Raw genomic sequence first — 23,608 nt, forward strand, 5'->3', positions numbered from 1 at the left:
GAGAGACACATCTCACAATGAGCGTCCTTGAGTTGACTTACTAATCACGGGCATGGCTGAAGAAAGCGAGCAATTTCCAGTCTCATCTGTGAGTCACCTGCAGTGTCATTGATGCAGCCTGCAATCTCGAAGACAGGATTGCATCTGCCGGGGTCACGACAAAGGTGACAGCTTTCTAATTGTCTTCCTTTTATCTCTCACTTTTCCATGAACACCGACTGAAAGTGGATTTCAGTCCAGTAAATGGAATTCAACCTGATAAAATTCTAATTGGGATTTCTTTGGCAGCGAAGTGGGACAATGAATGCCATCAAGAAACTAAGCATGGAGAGCAGTGCAGATAAGCTAACTCATTCTTCCTTTTTTTCAGCAGTGGAGGCTGCATTGCTTTTTTCACCCCCATAAAGGCCTCTTAATGTGTATGTAGCATCAGTACCACTCTTCCTCAGCCCAGTCTCCATCATTTTCTTATCTCATCAATAGGTAACCTTAAGAAGTGCATATCTAAATCACTGTGGGATGCTATTTTAGGTAAGTAATGACTGTTAAGATACCAGAGTAGAACGTTTTATGCACGGTGAAATCACCTGGAGTGATGTTGCTGTTGAGGTTAATGTTTCCATTAATGCTGTGGGGAAAATAATTTGATCAAAACCCATTTGGCAATTGTATGATGAAATCACTCAGAGATTTCAAGCTATATAGTGCTGCTCGCAATTCAAATTCCTTGCATTTACAGAATAATTTAATAAGGTTTAATATCATTTAATGTTTGGTATTGATGGAAGAATACCGCTGTAGTTCTAATGCGATTAGTGTGAAATCAAAAGCTTTTCTCTGGAAGTTTTTTTCCAAGCAGCAAACGCAATATATCTTCAAAAGAAAAATGAGTGCTCTTGTACTAGCAAGGTGTAATGTAAGCAGTACTTTTGCACTTTGGTTTAGATATAACCTTTGGGTTTATATCATTTTCTCAAATATAATTTCTAAGATGATCACGGTTCAAATATGGTGCCAACATAGGATTTGGGCAACATCATTCACATTGGATCCAAACTAATGGTCTATTATGTATCGGGTTTACTGGTGGTTCTTAGAATCCATTACTGATACCCAGTAATGTTGTTATTGTACTTGCCTCAAGTACCTCCTCTGACAGCTCATCCCATATAACAACCACTCTGTGTGGAAAATTTGCCCCTCGGGTTCCTATTTAATCTTCCCCTCTCACCTTAAACCTAATGCCTCTAGTTCTTGATTCTCCTATTTTGGGGAATTGTATCCATTCCCCTCATGATTTTATACAGCTCTATAAGATTACCCCTCAGCCTCTGCGCTTCAAAGAATAAAGTCCTAGCCTGATAACTGAGCAGTTTTCCAGTGTTAACAATAATGGAACAGTCTGACTGGAAGCACAGCCAGTTCTGTGACTCTCACGTGTTTCATGGTCTCACAAGGAGTAAATCGAATTAGATTGCTTTGGTAATGGTGTGGAACTAGGGGGAAAGACAAGATGAATTATCCACGCAGCACTTCTAGTTCAAGGTGTTCCAGATGCTTCAGTCCTGTCCTTTCCACTCATCCTCTGGGATCTGCTCACAATAAAGGATGAAGGTGTTCTTTTCTGATGCTGGTGGCTTTGAGGGCAAGCAGGAGCAAGTAAGTAAAGAAGGGAAGAAGTGTTATTAGTTCAGTAGAAATAAAATAAAGTGATCCAACATTGCAGGGCTTCCAAGATACATTCAAAGAGAAAGACAAGAAGAAATGGAGGAAGTCATATCCTCAGGACTAGGGCAGGTGGATAAAGGAGAACTGGAGAGTAACTTTAATCATCACAATCAATCACAATAATACTTTATCAGCCAAGTATGTTTTGCAACATACAAGGAATTTCATTTACCAAGTCAGTCATACAAATTAAAAACAACGGAACACACAAAACACATTCTAACATAAACATCCATCACAGAGACTTCTCCACATTCCTCTCTGTGATGGAAAGCGAAAAAAAGTTTAATCTCTTCCCCTTGCTCTCCCACGGTCGGGGCCTCGAGCCCTCCGTTGACGGGATGATCTTGACTCCCGTAGCCTGCGGCAGGCCCTCCTCATCGATGCGATCTGCTCTTGCATCCGGGGGGGGGGGGAGGGATGTCAGCTCCCCTGCGCCAGACAATTGAACCTCGCATCGGTGCTGGTCGAACCTTCCGCGACATCGGAGCTCCCGATATCCACGGCCTCTCCCGAGACCACGAGCTCCCGATGTAAAGACCGCATGGCACGGTTGGAACGATCCCAGGCAGGGGATCGACTACATACAAGTCCACGCCCCGCGGTGGGGCCCCAAGGTCAGTCCGAGGAGGCCTCCAGTTCCATCGATGGTAGGCTGCAGAGCGACCGGAGAATGCGAACTGGAAATTAATTGCATCTCCGGCAAGGTAAGAAACCGAAAATATAGTTTCCCCGGACCCCTCCCCCTACCCCTCTCCACTTCGCTCCCCCTGCCCCTCCCCCACATAAAACAAACCGGAGAACATTAACACAAACTTTAACACACACTAAAAATTTAAAAAAGACGAAAAACCAAACAGACTGTTGGCGGGGCTGCCAATCGGCACCCCTGGTGGTCATTGTGGCTTTTAAATATTTAAAAATATATATAAAATGTGTGAGATTTTATCTTTCCACAGAACATTCATACTATGTTTGGACTGGTTGACTGTTGTTAAAACAAGTCTGTACAAGTCTTTGTGGCCAAGAATGATCCAGCGGAGTATTTATAGGATGTTTCCTATATCCGGTTTTAAAATAGAAGGGAGCATGCATAATCTTGCTAGAAAGGAGTTGTAATACAGTCTGTGCAACACTGTAGCCTAAAGTACACAAGTGGTGCTGGACATTATCAAGAACCATGGCCACATCACAAAGGCTGGCAGAAAAAATGTCAATTGGAATATTATCTGGAGTTGCAAGTACACTGCAACATAATAACTTTTTGTTATTTCTGTAATCTTTATCAGCTGATAACTATACTTGTCTTTTCTGGCATGCTTAAATATGAAATATCCTCAGTTTCTTTTTATAATTTTTTTCAACTCCACTCTTGGATAAAGCTGGGTTACCGTTATTCTTCTAATCATATTACTGAGATAATTGGCAGCGAATCCTCATTGCCCACGTATATTACTTACAAATGTGGATCTTGGCAAGACATTTTTTCCCCCATACACACCAGTCAAAATATTAAGGACCAAGGAATAGTAGAAAAGGTACAGAAATGCAAATTTAGTTCATTTAACAACCCTCTTTTCTTGGTTTCTGTACTTTGAAAGGACTTTATTAGTTATGATGTGCTTGTGGGCATTCTATATTCTTTAATATCAGTGATTCATCTGCAAGGAATTTGTTAAGATCCTGAAGGTGGGGAAGTGGCAATGGCAAAGTAGCTTCAATTTTTGTCTTGTTGAATCCACGGTCCTGGAGTTTGTTTGTTTGCTTTCAAGAGTCAAGAATGTTTAATTGTTATATGTTTCAACAACAGAACAATGAAATCCTTACTTGTAGGCCCATAAACACAATACATACAGATAATATATAATAATTAGACATTCAAGAAATTAATAAACATAATTCTAAGTAATCCATAATGGTGCCAAAAACCATAGTGCAACCAAAGACATAGCCCACAAAGATTCATAGTTGCAGACCACACTAAGTCGAACCCGTTGGGTCCCAGTTTCACACGGGAGGGCTGGTCCCCCAACGCAATATTCCACCTCTCCACCAATTCCAATATACACGCGCACACACACACACACACACACACAGACAGACACACACACGCACGCAGACACACAGATTTACGCAGACACACACACACCATATATATGACAGTAAACTTTCTTGAATCTCCTCACGTGGCTGAGAGCGGCCTCTCCACTGTGGGGCTTCCACAGTCAGCGGAACTTCCGCAATCAGCGCAACCTCTGCACTCACCGGAAATTACCCAATCTGCGCAACCTGTCCACTAAGCAGATGTCACGAAATGAGCGGGACTTTTGGACTAAACACAGTCGGACCAAATAAACCATTTATTCCTTCCAAACACAGTTGGACCTAATAAAGCATTTATTCCTTCCAAACACAGTCGGACCTAATTAAGCATTGCAGTTTCAAGCACAGGCAGGGCAGCAGGCCAAACAACTCATGGCATTGTCATTAAGGGCTAACAAATCATTTATTGCAAGTGCATTGCAGACTCACAGTTCAGTTGATTCACAACTTAGAATGACAGTCGTGGCCTCTCCCTCACAATCTTGCAGTCTGCAATGGATACAGTAGGCCATTGACTGCTTCACCCAATCTTCTGTTCCATATTTTTTGCAGTTGATGATGTACTGACCGACCCACCTCTCCCAACACCAAGCTTGGTAGATGAACCGCAGGTTCACACCAGCAATACTGCTGCAAAGGAATGCACAGTGTAGATTCAGAGGCAGGTGGGGATAGTGGAGGAGGCAGGCAAACTGGCTGAGGGAAAGCATAGTGAAGCTTTGAATTTGAGGCCACCTGGAGTTTGAAGTGGGGAAAAAGGTTACAATTTAGGCAAGCACTTCAAATCCCTTGCAGACCTCCCATGCCCACAAGGCAGGAATCAGACCATGGTGTCCTGGGAATGCATGATGGGAAATTTGAACAATTTGGTCCAAGTACCTCTGCAATACTCCAAAAGGAAAATGCTCCAAATCCCAATTAAATGCTGGCAAATGGATATGTTACGAATTTAATGTAAATTCAAATCTCACAAAATAAATGATCGGGAAGTACTTTTTAAAATCGCTAACTTCAATAACTATGAGGATGAACCTACTAGACTGGCAATAAATTCTGGTCAAGTTTACCAATAATCGTCTGGAAGTAAATGTGTTATCCTTCCTGTCTGGTCACTGTGCAATTCCAAACCTACGTCAATGCATTTGATTCTAAATTGCTCTCACAAATAGTTCATTGAAACGGAATGTGAATCAAAACATGAAGAATAATCTGTCCACCCTCAGCACTTAATTCAGTCATGAGTCACACCAAGGCCAGTCAACTGCAAACACATTGGTCATACATTTCTTGGGACCTATGCCTAAATTTGGCACTGAACAAGTCAAAGAAAAGCCTGCCACGGTCCTCCTCACAGAATCGTACCTTGTCGGTAACTTGCCCGGCTCCACCAGAAAAATTCCCAGGTATATCCTATGCCAAACCCATCAGAAATAGTGGACATGGTTGGAGCTGTGAGAATCCCAACATTGAATCCATTACACACTTGCCATCAGGTCAAATATTGACAAGGAAATCTCCTTCTCATCACCACCAACCATTCTTCACTATCGAGTCAGAGCTTCAGCAAGTTGAGCAATATCTCGAAGAAGAACTGAAAATTGTACACAAAATGTACTTCACATGAGAGCTGCAATGTTTTTCACCAAGAGTCATTTGGTGATATTACCAGGGCTTGAGTTTGCAAAGTCTTGAAATAACTTAAGTCCCAAATAGTTTTAAAACAGCCTTCAAGGGGAAAATGCTCCATTGATCAAGGTGACATAAAGAAAAGATATTGTGGCTGTTGCAGGTCAATAATTTCAAATCCAGGATATCACTGGCGAAGTTCCACATGGGAGTATCCTCAGCCTGACAATCTTTAGTTGCTTCATCACTGACCTTCCTTCCATCAAAAGGTCAGAAAAAGGGATGTTTACTGATGAATGCACAATGTTCATTTCCACTTGCAACTCCTCTGCAAAATGAAGCAATCCCCGCCGACGCAGTAAACTGAGACAATCTGGCATAATTTGATCAATGCGAGTAACTTGCACACCACAGGCAGTGACCATCTCTGATTGCATTACCATAACCAAGATACTTAATTGCAATACCATCACCAAGACTCCCACAATCAACATCCTGTAGTTACCATTAACCAGAAACTTGACTCAACCAGCTAGATAAATACAATGGCTCCAAGAGCAGGTGTCTCCCATCCTAACACTCATGCCTGAATGAGCTCAGCTGCCTACTTGATTGCTACTTCACCCTACACCTTCAACATTAATTTACACCATCATGAATGCATATTGTGTACCATCTATAACATGTACCATGGTTACTCCCCAGGTCTACTCTGACATCACATCTTAAAAATTCAACCAAGAAGGACAAATACATGCTAATGGGGACATCAGCACCTTCAGATTCTCTCCCAAGCTGCACAACATCCTGACTTAGAAATATTTCACGGCCATTTCGCAACTTCTTTGTGTAAAGTCTGGGGGAGGGGAAGAACAAGGGGGACCTGGCGTGGATACTTTTACTATATGTGCCCTTTATGTGGCGTCTATTTGCATACCTTGGGTATGCAAGCTAAGAATTTCCCTGTGACTTGTCACATGTGACAATAAAGTATTCATTCATTCGTTCATTCAACTATCCATCCAACAAGCATTCTCACCAAAAATATACAGCAATACAAGGGCAAGAGTGATTAATTGTCTCTGTACTGACAATGCAACAATTAAATTCTTACCTGCGGTAGCATAAGTCTGTGATCACCACATATATTGATAGTATATAATAAACAAAAAAATCAGTAAATTAATAACCCACAGTACGTCCAAAAAAAGACCACAAAATCATGAGTGTAACATAGAAACATAGAAATTAGGTGCAGGAGTAGGCCATTCGGCCCTTCGAGCCTGCACCGCCATTCAATATGATCATGGCTGATCATCCAACTCAGTATCCCGTACCTGCCTTCTCTCCATACCCTCTGATCCCCTTAGCCACGAGGGCCACATCTAACTCCCTCTTAAATATAGCCAATGAACTGGCCTCGACTACCCTCTGTGGCAGAGAGTTCCAGAGATTCACCACTCTCTGTGTGAAAAAATTTCTTCTCATCTCGGTTTTAAAGGATTTCCCCCTTATCCTTAAGCTGTGACCCCTTGTCCTGGACTTCCCCAACATCGGGAGCAATCTTCCTGCATCTAGCCTGTCCAACCCCTTAAGAATTTTGTAAGTTTCTATAAGATCCCCTCTCAATCTCCTAAATTCTAGAGAGTATAAACCAAGTCTATCCAGTCTTTCTTCATAAGACAGTCCTGACATCCCAGGAATCAGTCTGGTGAACCTTCTCTGCACTCCCTCTATGGCAATAATGTCCTTCCTCAGATTTGGAGACCAATACTGCACGCAATACTCCAGGTGTGGTCTCACCAAGACCCTGTACAACTGCAGTAGAACCTCCCGGCTCCTATACTCAAATCCTTTTGCTATGAAAGCTAACATACCATTTGCTTTCTTCACTGCCTGCTGCACCTGCATGCCTACTTTCAATGACTGGTGTACCATGACACCCAGGTCTCGCTGCATCTCCCCTTTTCCTAATCGGCCACCATTTAGATAATAGTCTGCTTTCCTGTTTTTGCCACCAAAATGGATAACCTCACATTTATCCACATTATACTGCATCAGCCAAACATTTGCCCACTCACCCAGCCTATCCAAGTCACCTTGCAGTCTCCTAGCATCCTCCTCACAGCTAACCCTGCCCCCCAGCTTAGTGTCATCCGCAAACTTGGAGATATTGCCTTCAATTCCCTCATCCAGATCATTAATATATATTGTAAATAGCTGGGGTCCCAGCACTGAGCCTTGCGGTACCCCACTAGTCACTGCCTGCCATTGTGAAAAGGACCCGTTTACTCCTACTCTTTGCTTCCTGTTTGCCAGCCAGTTCTCTATCCACATAAATACTGAACCCCCAATGCCGTGTGCTTTAAGTTTGTATACTAATCTCTTATGTGGGACCTTGTCGAAAGCCTTCTGGAAGTCCAGATACACCACATCCACTGGTTCTCCCCTATCCACGCTACTAGTTACATCCTCGAATAATTCTATAAGATTCGTCAGACATGATTTACCTTTTGTAAATCCATGCTGACTTTGTCCAATGATTTCACCACTTTCCAAATGTGCTGCTATCCCATCTTTAATAACTGACTCTAGCAGTTTCCCCACTACCGATGTTAGACTAACTGGTCTGTAATTCCCCGTTTTCTCTCTCCCTCCCTTCTTAAAAAGTGGGGTTACGTTTGCTACCCACCAATCCTCAGGAACTACTCCAGAATCTAAAGAGTTTTGAAAGATTATTACTAATGCATCCACTATTTCTGGAGCTACTTCCTTAAGTACTCTGGGATGCAGCCTATCTGGCCCTGGGGATTTATCGGCCTTTAATCCATTCAATTTACCCAACACCACTTCCCGGCTAACCTGGATTTCACTCAATTCCTCCAACTCCTTTGACCCACGGTCCCCTGCTATTTCCGGCAGATTATTTATGTCTTCCTTAGTGAAGACGGAACCAAAGTAGTTATTCAATTGGTCCGCCATATCCTTGTTCCCCATGATCAACTCACCTGTTTCTGACTGCAAGGGACCTACGTTTGTTTTAACTAATCTCTTTCTTTTCACATATCTATAAAAACTTTTGCAGTCAGTTTTTATGTTCCCTGACAGTTTTCTTTCATAATCTATTTTTCCTTTCCTAATTAAGCCCTTTGTCCTCCTCTGCTGGTCTCTGAATTTCTCCCAGTCCTCCGGTATGCTGCTTTTTCTGGCTAATTTGTACGCATCATCCTTCGCTTTGATACTATCCCTGATTTGCCTTGTTATCCACGGATGCACTACCTTCCCTGATTTATTCTTTTGCCAAACTGGGATGAACAATTTTTGTAGTTCATCCATGCAGTCTTTAAATGTCTTCCATTGCATATCCACCGTCAACCCTTTTAGAATTAATTGCCAGTCAATCTTGGCCAATTCACGTCTCATACCCTCAAAGTTACCTTTCTTTAAGTTCAGAACCATTGTTTCTGAATTAACAATGTCACTCTCCATCCTAATGAAGAACTCAACCATATTATGGTCACTCTTGCCCAAGGGGGCACGTACAACAAGACTGCTAACTAACCCTTCCTCATTACTCAATACCCAGTCTAAAATAGCCTGCTCTCTCGTTGGTTCCTCTACATGTTGATTTAGATAACTATCCCGCATACATTCCAAGAAATCCTCTTCCTCAGCACCCCTGCCAATTTGATTCACCCAATCTATATGTAGATTGAAATCACCCATTATAACTGTTTTGCCTTTGTCGCACGCATTTCTAATTTCCTGTTTGATACCATCTCCAACTTCACTACTACTGTTAGGTGGCCTGTACACAACATCCACCTGCGTTTTCTGCCCCTTAGTGTTTCGCAGCTCTACCCATACCGATTCCACATCCTCCAAACTAATGTCCTTCCTTTCCATTGCGTTAATCTCCTCTCTAATCAGCAACGCTACCCCACCTCCTTTTCCTTTCTCTCTATCCTTCCTGAATATTGAATATCCCTGGATGTTCAGCTCCCAGCCTTGGTCACCCTGGAGCCATGTCTCCGTGATCCCAACTATATCATAGTCATTAATAGCTATCTGCACAGTCAACTCATCCACCTTATTACGAATGCTCCTTGCATTGAGACACAAAGCCTTCAGGCTTGTTTTTACAACACTCTTACCCCTTATACAATTATGTTGAAAAGTGGCCCTTTCTGATTTTTGTCCTGGTTTTGTCTGCCTGCCACTTTTACTTTTCACCTTGCTACCTATTGCTTCTACCCTCATTTTACACCCCTCTGTCTCTACGCTCACACATTTAAGAAACCCTTTCCCTTTAACTCCATCCTCCACTATCCCATTCGACGCCCCACCCCCCTTATTCAGTTTAAAACCACCCGTGTAGCAGTGGCAAACCTGCATGCCAGAATGCTGGTCCCCCACCTGTTAAGATGCAATCCGTCCCTTTTGTACAGTTCCACCTTACCCCAAAACAGATCCCAGTGATCTAAGAATCTAAATCCCTGCCCCATGCACCAGTTCCTCAGCCACACGTTCAGGTCCCGTATCTCCCTGTTCCTGCTCTCGCCAGCACGAGGAACTGGAAGCAAACCGGAGATAACAACCCTGGAGGTCCTGCTTTTCAGCATTTTTCCGAGCTCTCTAAAGTCACGCTGCAGAATATTCATCCCCTTCTTTCCGACATCGTTTGTGCCGACATGCACTACCACTACCGGATGTTCACCATCGCCCTTGAGGATTTTCTGCACTCTGTCCGTGACATCCTGGATCCTGGCACCAGGAAGGCAGCACACCATCCTCGCATCCCGTCTGTTGCCGCAGAAACCCCTGTCGGTACCTCTCACAATGGAGTCTCCCACTACAATGGCGTTGCCTGCCTTAGGCCTTTTTAGTTTTGGCTCAACAGCCCTATTCGCATCACAAGCCAGTCCGTCGCCCAGTGTAAACACCTCTTCTGTCCCGACAGCTTCTAAGTGGGTGAACCTGTTCACAAGAGGTACAACACCCGGGGACGTTGGCATTCCATGCTTCCCTCCCGTTCTCACTGTCTCCCACCTTCTCTCTTCCAGTACCTTAGGTGTAACAATCGTACTGTAGGACTTGTCGAGGAACGACTCCGTTTCTCGGACGAACCGGAGGTCATCCACTTGCTTCTCCAGTTCCCCAACACGGCCCTTCAGGAGCTCCACCTGGATGCACTTCTCGCATTTGTAGCAGCCAGAGGCACTAGCGGTGTCCTTGACCTCCCACATACTGCAAGCATCGCACTGAATCAGCTTGCCTGACATTTCCTTCTTTCATCTCCTCGCCGAAGGCTCTCGAGCCAAAGACTCACACTTTTCTCACTGGGCACTTCCCTCACAAGGCCGCTCACTCACTGCCGCTCGCAAAGAGCAGTCTTGCTTAAATTGACGGATAAATTGCCTGATTTACCAATTTACAAACCAAATTCCTCAGTTTTTCAACTGTTTTCCCAGCACTAACTCACTTCTCTCCTCCCACTTGGGCTAGAGCCAATCAGTCGTATCTCTTGCTAAGCTCCTGCTGCTGTTGCTCCCAAAACTACAGCAGTTCGGAGTCAAGTCTGCCTGTCCTTGGCACCTACTTTAACTGTTTTCACTTCTCTCCTCCCACTTGGGCTAGAGCCAATCAGTCGTATCTCTTGCTAATCTCCTGCTAATCCCACAGACTGTCCATAGAATTTCATAGTTGAGGTTAGTTTTGGGTGGGTGTTCTAGAGCTTAATAGCTTTGCACAGGCAGTTACGGATGGACCATAAATGGTGACATGTCACAAATTCTCCCCTAGAATATAACTTCCAATTTCCCAGGAAGTTCTACTGCTATTTTCCCATCTTGCCTTTGCGCAGGCAGTTTAGTTTAGTTTGCACTTTAGTTTAGTTTCATCACTGTTTTGTGATCTCTATTTTATTTGCATAGTTTGCAGATCTAAACTAAATTCTTTCAACTGGAATATAAGCAGGCTAAGTGAGTCAATTGATATTTTCCTGTTCATCTGGGATTGGCATATCCGTGGTTAGTTTAGAGATAGAGCGCGGAAACACCGGGTCCGCACCGACCATCCCCGCACATTAACACTATCCTACACACACTAGGGACAATTTTTAAATTTACCAAGCCAAACCGCAACCGCCGTGGGAGGAAACTGAAGATCTGAATGTCATGGGGAGAACGTACAAACTGCGTACAGAGATCGGGATGGAACCCGGGTCTCCAGCTCTGCATTCGCTGTAAGGCAGCAACTCTACCGCTGCGCCACTGTGACCACCTGAGTACTGTGCATGCAAACAATATCATTTTAGTCAAAGAGCTCTTCTATAATCTTTGATTTTAGTGTTAGTAGATAAGTCTTCTGATTTGAGGTAGACAATTGAACAATCCATCACACGTTGACCCTGAGAGTCCTTGCATTATGGAAATTCTTGCTCCTCTGTTATTTCTTACACCTGTGTGCTTGAAAGCCAGACACACACACAGACTTCTCGTGACTTTCGTGGACATCTTTTAAGAATTCAAAAAAAGATTTGCAAGATCTTCCTGATTGGGTACTCAGCTGTAAGGTGTGGGGGGGCGAGGAGGTGTGGGTGGAGGAACGGGAGAGGGGTGAAGTGGGGGTGCGGGTGTGGGGGTCGGGAGGAGGGGAAAGGGGGTATGTGGGGAGGGGGGGGGAGAGTGTGGAAGGGGGGGGCGGAGAGTGTGGAAGGGGGGGGGGGAGAGTGTGGAGGGGGGGGAGACTGTGGGGGGGGAGAGAGTGTGGAAGGGGGAGAGAGTGTGGAAGGGGGGGGGAGTGTGGAAGGGGGGGGAGAGTGTGGAAGGGGGGAGAGTGTGGAAGGGGGGAGAAGAGTGTGGAAGGGGGGAAGAGTGAGGAAGGGGGGAAGAGTGTGGAAGGGGGGAGAAGAGTGTGGAAGGGGGGGGAAGAGTGTGGAAGGGGGGGGAAGAGTGTGGAAGGGGTGGAAGGGGGGGAAGAGGGGGAAGGGGGGGAAGAGGGTGGAAAGAGGGTGGAAGGGGGGGGAAGAGGGTGGAAGGGGGGAAGAGGGTGGAAGAGGGTGGAAGGGGGGGAAGAGGGTGGAAGGGGGAAGAGGGTGGAAGGGGGGAAGAGTGTGGAAGGGGGGGAAGAGTGTGGAAGGGGGGGGAGAGTGTGGAAGGGGGGGAGAGTGTGGAAGGGGGGGGGAAGAGTGTGGAAGGGGGGGAAGAGTGTGGAAGGGGGGGGGAAGAGTGTGGAAGGGGGGGGGAAGAGTGTGGAAGGGGGGGGGGGGAAGAGTGTGGAAGAGGGGGGGGAAGAGTGTGGATGGGGGGGAAGAGTGTGGATGGGGGGGGGGGGAGAGTGTGGATGGGGGGGGGGAAGAGTGAGGAAGGGGGGAAGAGTGTGGAAGGGGGGGGGAAGAGTGTGGAAGGGGGGGAAGAGTGTGGATGGGGGGGAAGAGTGTGGATGGGGGGGGGGGGAAGAGTGTGGATGGGGGGGGAAGAGTGTGGATGGGGGGGGGAAGAGTGTGGATGGGGGGAAGAGTGTGGAAGGGGGGGAAGAGTTTGGATGGGGGGGGGGAAGAGTGTGGATGGGGGGGGGGGAGAGTGTGGATGGGGGGGGGGGAGAGTGTGGATGGGGGGGGGGAAGAGTGTGGATGGGGGGAAGAGTGTGGATGGGGGGGAAGAGTGTGGAAGGGGGGGAAGAGTTTGGATGGGGGGGAAGAGTGTGGAAGGGGGGGAAGAGTTTGGAAGGGGGGGGGAAGAGTTTGGAAGGGGGGGAAGAGTGTGGATGGGGGGGGAAGAGTGTGGATGGGGGGGGGGAAGAGTGTGGAAGGGGGGGGAAGAGTGTGTGTGTGTGTGTGGGGGGGGGGGGGGGGGAGAGACTCCACTCAGCGGCCACTGGGCACCACACAGCACCTCTCGACTCCACACAGCGGCTTTCCCGACTCAAGTTCAAGTTCAAGTGAGTTCAAGTGAGTTTATTGTCATGTGTTCCTGTATAGGACAATGAAATTCTTGCTTTGCTTAAGCACACAGAAAATAGTAGGCATTTACTACAAAACAGATAAATGTGTCCATATACCATGATATAAATATATACACACATGAATAAATAAACTGGTAGTGCAAATAACAGAAAGTGGTTGCTAATAATCAGAGTTTTGTCCGAGCCAGGTTTAATAGCCTGATGGCTGAGGGGAAGTAGCTATTCCTGAACCTGGTTGTTGCAGTCTTCAGGCTCCTGTACCTTCTACCTGAAGGTAGCAGGGAGATGAGTGTGTGGCCAGGATGGTGTGGGTCTTTGATGATACTGCCAGCCTTTTTGAGGCAGCGACTGCGATAAATCCCCTCGATGGAAGGAAGGTCAGAGCCGATGATGGACTGGGCAGTGTTTACTACTTTTTGTAGTCTTTTCCTCTCCAGGGCGCTCAAATTTCCGAACCAAGCCACGATGCAACCGGTCAGCATGCTCTCGACTGTGCACCTGTAGAAGTTAGAGAGAGTCTTCCTTGACAATCCGACTCTCCGTAATCTTCTCAGGAAGTAGAGGCGCTGATGAGCTTTTTTGATAATTGCGTTAGTGTTCTCGGACCAGGAAAGATCTTCAGAGATGTGCACCCCCAGGAATTTGAAGTTCTTGACCCTTTCAACCATCGATCCGTTGATATAAATGGGGCTGTGGGTCCCCCTCCTACTCCTTCCAAAGTCCACAATCAGTTCCTTGGTTTTGCTGGTGTTGAGGGCCAGGTTATTGCGCTGGCACCATATGGACAGTTGCTCGATCTCTCTTCTGTACTCTGACTCATCCCCATCAGTGATACGCCCCACAATAGTGGTGTCGTCAGCGAACTTGATGATGGAGTTCACACTGTGGTTCGCTACGCAGTCATGGGTATAGAGTGAGTACAGCAGGGGGCTGAGCACGCAGCCTTGAGGTGCTCCCGTGCTGATTGTTATTGAGGCTGACACATTTCCACCAATACGAACAGACTGTGGTCTGTGGACGAGGAAGTCGAGGATCCAGTTGCAGAGGGATGCGCAGAGACCCAGTTCTGCGAGTTTGGTAACCAGTTTGGAGGGGATGATTGTGTTAAATGCCGAGCTGTAATCAATGAATAACAGCCTGACATATGAGTTTTTGTTGTCCAAGTGGTCCAGTGCGGAGTGGAGGGCCAGCGAGATCGCATCCACCGTTGATCTGTTGTGGCGGTACACGAACTGCAGTGGGTCCAGGTTTTTGTCGATGTAGGAGTTGATTTGCTCCATGATCAACCTCTCAAAGCACTTCATCACCACCGGCGTTAGTGCTACTGGTCGATAGTCATTGAGGCACGTCACCTTATTCTTCTTGGGCACCGGTATAATTGATGCCCTTTTAAAGACTCCGCTCTTGCACGGCTTGTTTACTCAGCAAAATAAATCGTAGCAATATAGGATAGCAATATTTTTTGAGCAATATTTAATTACAACGCAGACCGGAAGTGGTCAAGATGAAAGTTTTAGTAATAGTATAGAAGATGGGGAGATGGGTAGATAGATAGATAGATAGATAGATAGATAGATAGATAGATAGATAGATAGATAGATGGACAGATATTAACCAACAAACCTGCACGTCTTTGGAATTAAATTTGGGAGGAAACCGGAGCACCTGGAGAAAACCCAGGTGGTCACTGGGGAAACGTGCAAATTCCGTACAGAGAGTGCCCTAGTCACGATCGAACTCGAGTCTCTGGCACTGTAAGGCAGCAACTCTACTGCTGCACCAATATGCCGCACAAACTGTTCACGAGGGTTTTCAAGCACATTGAATAAATGTAACATCCTCACCGACAATGGAAATCCCTGACTCATGATCAAACCAGAAGAGCGTCCAAAATGGCACGAGACCCTCGAGTCTCTTTTTCCAGCAAAGTGATGAAAGCGCTCACCGATTTCCACACTACCAGCCTCACCCATTCCCACCCTGCGGTCTGGTAAACACCTCTGCCCTAGTTGTGGCAAAAACAAGTCTACTGATCCCAATGGATTGCCTCAGAAGAAGAAGACATAGATCCCAATGAAATGCTTGAGAAGAGGAAGACAAAGGAAAGGATTTAATCTCTCGATAAAAATAATCGTGTATGGCCTGTTTATAATAACGAAAAAATGTGGTTACCTTACTGAATACAAAATTGGTGCATTAAAAACAGACCTATTGGCTATAGGGGGGTTGCACGGAAGGTCACTGGGTCATAGGGCTCGACGCACGAAGCCGCTAAATCCAACTGGAGGACATCCGTCACTTCCGGTATATGTTATTAATGCTAGAAACGTGTACTTTCCTACCTGTTAAAAACCGCCAAAATGTTGAATTTTTGCGCTGAAAAAAATTGTGCGAGTCGGGGTAAGTGAGAGACATGTACCCAACTTCAGAATTCCAAACGAGAAGCGAAATGAAGGTATAGAGAAGCGAGAACTGAAGGGAGTACAGCAGCTAAAGTGCTTGGTAAACATTGAAAATATTGGGGATTATCGCGTTTGCTCACTGCATTTCATCAAGTAAGGCATTATTTGTGTTTTTTCTTGATTCCTTTGGTATCTAAAAATTCTCAGAAGTGATAAATCTGGCTGTAAATTTTGCTTCAGAGGCGTTTTCATTTTGTATGTAAAAACCCACGAGAACCATGGGCGATTAAAACAAATTACAGCCAGATTTATCACTTCTGAAACTTTTTAGATGCCAATGGAATCAAGAAAAAACCCAAATAATGCCTTGATGAAATGCAGTGAGCAAACGGCCAATGTTCGCCAAGCACTCTGGCTGTTGTTGTCCCTTCAGCTCTCGCTTCTATCTACCGTCATTTCTCCACACTTTTGGAATTCTGAAGTATGCTAAATGTCTCTCACGCTTATCCCGATTTCCATAATTATTTACAGCGCAGAAATTGACAATTTCAGCGGGTTTTAACGGGCCCGCTACGCTGGAAACAATGGTAAGTGCCTACCTGCAGTACATCGCGGTGCATCTGCAGTTCCTTCCTACACATATTAATGAGTCTGAAGAATGCTCCCGATCAGATTCCCCTCACCTATCCATGCTCTCCAGAGATGCTGTCTTACCATATAACAATTACAGCACGGAAACAGGCCATCTCGACCCTTCTAGTCCGTGCCGAACACATATTCTCCCCTAGTCCCATATACCTGCGCTCAGACCATAACCCTCCATTCCTTTCCCGTCCATATAACTATCCAATTTATGTTTAAATGATAAAAACGAACCTGCCTCCACCACCTTCACTGGAAGCTCATTCCACACAGCCACCACTCTCTGAGTTACCTGTTGAGTTATTCTAGCACTTTGCGCTTTTTTGTGTAGTAACCAGCATCTGCAGTTCCTTCCAACACAATTTCGGTCAAGACCACTCCTCAAGCAGTTTGTGTTATTTCCTGCATTTAAAAATAGCCGGGCTATAAAATAGAAAACCCCTAGTTGCATTGGCAAACATCGCCACGAATATTCCACCCAACCTTGCAGCGTTGGTCAGCGATCTCAAGGAGCGAATTTTTAACCAATGAGGTGAGGAGCGAGCACGGTCCAATGGGGTTGGGAAGCGTCACGCTCCATCCAATAGCAGAAGGGTTCGTCGGAAGAGGGCCACGCCTCCGGTTGTTGAGTGGCGGCCCGATGGACCACTGACGCCACGCCAGTGGTCCATCGGGCCGCCACTCAACAACCGGGGGCGTGGCCACCAATGACTGCTGGCTGTGGCCGCTGGTGGGCGGGAACATGGGCGGGCTGTGAGCCGATGCCGGGCTGCGAGCCGTGGCCGCCAGGGGGCGGGGTGAGCTGAGGCTGGGTTACGAGCTGTGACCGCCAGGGGGGGGCGGGGTGAGCTGGGGCCGCCAGGGGGCGGGGTGAGCAGGGGCCGGGCTGGGCTGCGAGCCGTGGCCGCCAGGGGGCGGGGTGAGCTGAGGCTGGGTTACGAGCTGTGACCGGCCGGGGGGGGCGGGGTGAGCCGTGGCCGCCAGGGGGCGGGGTGAGCAGGGGCCGCCAGGGGGCGGGGTGAGCAGGGGCCGGGCCGGGCTGCGAGCCGGCGAGACAAGCGCTGCCCCTCCACTGCCTCGCCAGCGGTAGCGGCAGCCATGGAGAAAATGACCAGCTCCGTTAAGCAGGTGCCGGCTCAGCTGCTGCGCGCCCGCACGGGCAACACCCTGGAGGCGGAGAGGGAGAACTTCGAGCGTGGCCAGGTGAGAAGGATGGGTAGTTGCGGGCAGGAGAGGTGTCGAGGTGAGGGCCCCAACCTCTCCCGCCTGCGTGAGTGTCCCAATGGTCACTCCTCGCCCCAATGTGAATTTCCAACGCAGCCTCTGCCCAGCGCTCCTGTCAAAGTAAATTAAATTACTTGGATGAACGGGTGTGACATCGAGTCACATGGATGACTGAAGCAAATTGAATTGCATGTTATCCAACAAGTTATTTTGCTGGCTTTTATTTGGAGATCTGCTGGTGTTTGGCGAGATGAATCGTTTAATCGGTAGTTGGTGTTTGTGGATGATTGGTTGTTAGTGTCAACAGGAGTATTACTTTGTGGGGAGTGTGATGTTTTAACAAGTTGCAAAACTCCCGATGAAATATTGTGGCATCTCTTTCCTCCCTGTCTGAATTCTCCTACCTCTCCCGACTCCCACTGAATCACCAGGAAACCACAAATTAAGAAATATACATAACCTTTATTTGGTGACTACTTCTCGTTTGTCAGCAGACTATTTCTCGTTTGTCAGCAGACTATTTGGCGGATCATTATACGTTAATCAGTTCCAGTAGGAGTGTGTGCATATTTCCTGATTTTACTGTCCCTGAGATGTACAAGTAATGGAACAGTTGTGGCTCGGTTTTCAGATGTGGATAAAAACTATATTTAGTTGACGAGATCAAACGTCGATGGGGGCGAGGGGGTCTATCCTTGTATCAAATAAAATGGGCTGCGGTGGTTGTGTTTATACACCCTGGTTTTGTATAGTATCCTATTGCTGAAAGAGAATATGTGAATGTTGAAACAGGACCTGGTTTAGACAGGGCGTCATTAGTTTACAAATGCTTAACCATAGTGTAAGAGCAGTGGGCTACTCGTGATTTTTCTAAGATCTCTTCAGAAAGCATTGCCTGCAGGATACTGTCATTGAAGAAAAGAACAATATTCTTGCATTAGCACAGTAGTATAAATCTCATGTAAAGGTTTTGTTTTGAATGAATCAGTTTCATTTTGTATTGTTTCTAGTTTTTTTCTGTGAGGTTTAGGCTGAAAGAATAAAAAATATGAAACGTAGTATAATCTAAAATCAATATCATGGAATAGTAACTTTTCTGTTACAATGCACAACGTTGTACACGTGCATGCGCTTTAAAAGTAGAACATTATATATATTTTGTCCAGGAAGGAACTGCAGATGCTGGTTTAAACCAAAGATAGACACAAAAAGCTGGAGTTCTTCAGACTGAAGAAGGGTCTCTACCCGAAACGTCACCTTTTCCTTTTCTCTGGAGATGCTGTCTCACCCGCTGAGTTGCTCCAGCTTTTCGTGTCTATTATATATAATTTGCTTTTTTTGCGTTTATTAAGGGCAGTTGTTCTTTGAGTGATACCTTCCGAGGCAGTGCCAGCACATTTGGAATTAGGTTTATGAAAGTGAATCGGATTCTACTGTTATATGAATCTAGTTATGTTTTGAGTGTAATATTCAACTCGTTCTGTGAAAATCTTAATTTGCAGCTTCTAGTATTGTCCCTTGTTACGAAACGTTTTGGACTTCCTTGGGTACCCTGTTGTACTGTATTTGAACTGAGAACTGTGAAGAGCTGGGATATTAATTTGGATTGTTGGTGAGTCACAGAGTGTGTGTTGGAACAGCTTGGATTGCTGAGTACTTTGAAACTGACAGATGAGAGAGATGGGCAAAGCAGGATGGAAATTGCAGCTGCAACTTCTTTTTCCTTTATTCTATAATAACCAGAGTCATATGAGGTAATTTAATAATGTATTTCTTTCATGAGTGAAGTCTATAAGTGCTCTGAACTTTAATTGGCATTTTTATGCATTGTGGAGCAGTTACATGAATGGTATTCAGTGTTGAGACATGGGTATGTACATTTTTAAACTATCTATTTGTGTTTCAGTAATTTCAAGTCCACTGGTCTAAGAACAGTGCTTATAAACTGCTTGTGCTGTATTTTTTATAACCATGACTTATTCATCACTCACAAATACTGATCAATTCATCAAGTGGTAATGTTTTCAGGCAGTGGTCAGCTCGTTTGTGAGTTGACTATTTGTGTTTAGGATTCTCATAAAATAAGTAGCCTAAGGGCATTGTTTCTCTTGCTTTTACTTTCATTTTTAATGGTTATTCAGTGTAAGGTTTGATGTTCCATTTGGTTCCCGACTTGCACTAATGTTTTACTGAGCATGGGATGTTGATCAAGCCTTAGGTTTGCTATTTAGCTGCATAGAAAGACTGCTTGTGGTAGGTTATTGTTTTACAGTCCAGAAACCAGTATCCTACAAATAGTTTAAGGGAAGTGCAGATGCTGGAAAATCGAAGGTAGACAAAAATGCTGGAGAAACTCAGCAGGTGAGGCAGCATCTATGGAGCGAATGAAATGGGCAACGTTTCGGGCCGAAACCCTTCTTCAGACATCCTACAAATAGTCTTGCTAAATATTTGAATATTTTCCCCTCCTTTTGGGCAGTTTGTATGTAAATACATTATTTTGAAGTTGTTTTTAATGTGAGGAATAGCACTCAATCACTCTCTGTTGCATAGCGGGTTGAAGCACTCCTGAGAGTGATTCCAAAAATAGGTTACTTTTAACCTTCACGTGTGTTTAGAGGGATATGGGTTAAACATAGCCAGGTGGGACTTGTGTAGTTGGGGCATCATGGTCAACATGGACAAGTTGGGCTGAAGGTCCTTCAGCCCAACTTGCCAATGTTGACCAAGATGGGTCAGTGAGTGTTGCAGTGCTGAGGCAACCTGGGTCAGTTGGGTTAGGAAGGCAATCTTATTCCTAGCATTTTGAATACATTATTGTGCAACAGTGTTTGATCAAATGTCCTTTGGTTATCCAAACCCCTTTACTGTTTTTTTTTTAATGGGAGGGTGGGGAACTATATTTTTAGTTTCTCCTTCAATAAGTATTTGTTCTTTTCATCATTTTCTAAACACTAAGTTACCATTTCTTCAGACAGCTGATATCAGGTTGCTTGCATTCTCTGTGGTTTATCTTGAAAACTGTTACATTTAGTTCATTTTGAATCTACTGTTGTGAAGTGGCTTGAGATTTTCTTTATGTTTCAGAAGGTGTTGTGTAAACAACTTGTTAAATATTTGATTTCAGGCAATTCAACTTCAATTTTAAGTTGGGTCAAATCAACAACAACAAAAAAAAGACTCTTTCACCCAAGGTCCATTTCGACCAAACTTTTATCCTTGCTATCTGGCCTTGACATTACCCAAATCGCTGCCAAGACTTTTTTTCATTCCTCCTTTTAGATTTCTAATTTTAATTTCATCTAAAACATCTATCTTTTTTATGTTTTTCAACTTTTTCTTTAGTCCAAGTTGCATTTGATTCCCAGATGTTTGCAGGTAAAGCTCAATCCATCAGGACTGCATGATTTCCCAGGAAGGCTGTTAAAACTTTTATAATTCAACCCCTTGTTTCCTGTACCACTGAGTCAGGTATTGATCACGGCAATGGAGGCTTTGGGAAGGATGGTCATTGAATACTTCAAAGGAGGTCTAAAAGAGAGTGCACTTAATCACAATGGATGCCATCCGTCACGTCATTAGGGTAATTTAAGCGTTGTTACAGGATATGAACTCAATGTGGAGGTATTCAGAAATTGTGTTTTGCCTGTGGGTGTCATTTGTAAGGCACCTTCAAGGACTTGAACTGCAAAAGGCAAAAAGGTGAAATATAGTTTGTTTTAAAAACTATTTTCTTCCTTTTGCAGTTAAAGTCAAGAGTGTTTTATTGTCATATGTCACGGACGGGACAATGAAATTCTTACTTGCTGCAGCACAACAGAATATGTGAATAGGTAAACATTGTATATAACAGGGACATTTTTTTTTTCAATAAATAACAAATATAATGCAAATAACAAGTAATAATATAGTCTTTTTGCAGTTCAGAGCTCATAGCTTATTCGTTGTGTTTAATAGCCTGATGGCTGTGGGGAAGAAGCTGTTCCTGAACGTGGACGTTACAGTCTTCAGGCTCCTGTACCTTCTTCCTGATGGCAGTAGTGTGATAAGTGTATGGCCAGGATGGTGTGGATCCTTGATGATTTTGGCTGCCTTTTTGAGGCAGCGACTACGATAGATCCCTTCGATGGTTGGAGGTCAAAGCCGGTGATGAACTGGTCACTGGTCACAAATTTTTGTAGTCTTTTTCGCTCCTGGATGTTCAAGTTGCCGAACCAGGCCACAAGGCAACCAGTCAGAATGCTCTCTACCGTGCACCTGTAGAAGTTTAGGAGAATCCTCTTCGATATGCCGAATCTCCATAATCTTCTCAGGAAGTAGAGTTGCTGATGTGCCCTCTTTACAATTGCATCGGTGTGCAGGGTCCAGGAAAGATCTTCTGATATATGCACGCCCAGGAATTTGAAGTTATTGACCCTCTCCACCATTGTCCCGTTGATATAAACAGGATTGTGGGTCTTCATCCTTCCCCTACTAAAGTCCACAATCAGTTCATTGGTCTTACTGATGCTGAGAGCCAGGTTTTTGTGCTGGCACCATTTGGTCAGTCGGGCGATCTCACTTCTATACTCTGACTCCAACCACAGTGGTGTCATCGGCGAACTTGATGATGCAGTTCGTACTATGACCGGCTACGCAGTCATGGGTATAGAGTGAGTAAAGCAGGGGGCTGAGCACTCTGCCTTGAGGTGCTCCCGTACTAATTGTTACTGAGGATGAAGTGATCCCTCCAATTTGAACAGACTGTGGTCTATGGATGAGGGAGTCGAAGATCCAATTGCAGAGGCCCAGTTCCGTGAGCTTGGTAATCAGCTTGGAAGGGATGATGGTATTAAACGCCGAACTGTAGTCTATAAACAACAGTCTTGTGTAGGTGTTTTTATTGTCCAAGTGGTCCAATGCGGAGTGGAGAGCCAGTGAAATTGCATCTACCATTGACCTGTTGTGGCGGTGTGTGAACTGTAGTTGGTCGAGATTCTTGTTGAGGTAGGAGTTGATGTGCACCATAACCAACCTCTCAAAGCACTTAACCACCACAGAGGTTAGTGCCATTGGTTGGTAGTCACCTTACTCTTCTTGGGCACTGGTATTATTGATGCCCTCTTAAAGCAGGTGGGAACATCAGACCTCAGAAGTGAGAGGTTGAAAATGTCCATAAAAACTCCAGCCAGTTAGTCCGCATAGGTTTTTAGAACATGACCGGGTATGCCATCAGGTCCAGGCGCTTTCTGAGGGTTCACCACTCTGAAGGATATTCTGACGTCGGCCTCTGTGACTATGACTGTAACACCGGCAAGGCGAATAGGGGCTCGGGAAGGCACATCAGTGTTCTCCCTACCGAACCGTGCATAGAACGCATTGAGCTAGTCAAGGAGTGATGCTTCGCTGCCGTTTGAGCCGCCTCCTGATTTCGCCTTGTAGGAGGTGATGGCATTCAAGCCCTGCCACAGTTGCTGTACATCCGTCTCATCCTCCAGCTTAGAGTTTTGGTCTTTTTGATGGCCTTAGCAAGGTCGTATCTGGACTTCATATAGACCTCTGCATCGCCAGACCTGAATGCCCGGGATCTTGCTTTCAGAAGAATGCGGATCTCATGGTTCATCCAAGGGTTCTGTTTAGGAAACACTCGGAAGGTTTTTGTTGGAACGCAGTCCTCCACACATTTCCTTATGAAGTCTGTAACGACTGTGGTTTATTCATTCAGGTCTGTTGCATAGTCCTTGAACATTACCCAGTCTATAGACTCCAAGCAGTCCTGGAGTTGTTCCTCTGACCCCCCCCCCCCCCGCCCGACAGCTCTGTACAGTCCTCACCTCTGGGTGCTTTCTTCAGTTTCTGCCTGTATGCAAGAAGAAGTAGCACCGCTGAATGGTGGGATTTTCCGAAGTGAGGGCAAGGGATAGAGCGATAGGCGTCTT

The 23,608-nt window shown here is 45.4% G+C and overlaps 1 protein-coding gene across 1 annotated transcript in view; it reads left to right on the top strand.

Annotated features, from left to right (window-relative positions):
* Positions 1-17,455: 17,455 nt before the first annotated feature.
* The window catches only part of hip1 (huntingtin interacting protein 1), a 205,782-nt gene continuing 199,629 nt past the window's right edge, over positions 17,456-23,608 (top strand). The window contains exon 1 of the mRNA XM_033046044.1: positions 17,456-17,669. Within this exon, the coding sequence (XP_032901935.1) occupies positions 17,565-17,669 (105 nt within the window). The 5' untranslated portion in view covers positions 17,456-17,564. The remainder of the gene's footprint in view (positions 17,670-23,608) is intronic.

This window comes from Amblyraja radiata, chromosome 28 (genome assembly GCF_010909765.2).
Source record: "Amblyraja radiata isolate CabotCenter1 chromosome 28, sAmbRad1.1.pri, whole genome shotgun sequence".
NCBI lineage: Eukaryota > Metazoa > Chordata > Chondrichthyes > Rajiformes > Rajidae > Amblyraja > Amblyraja radiata.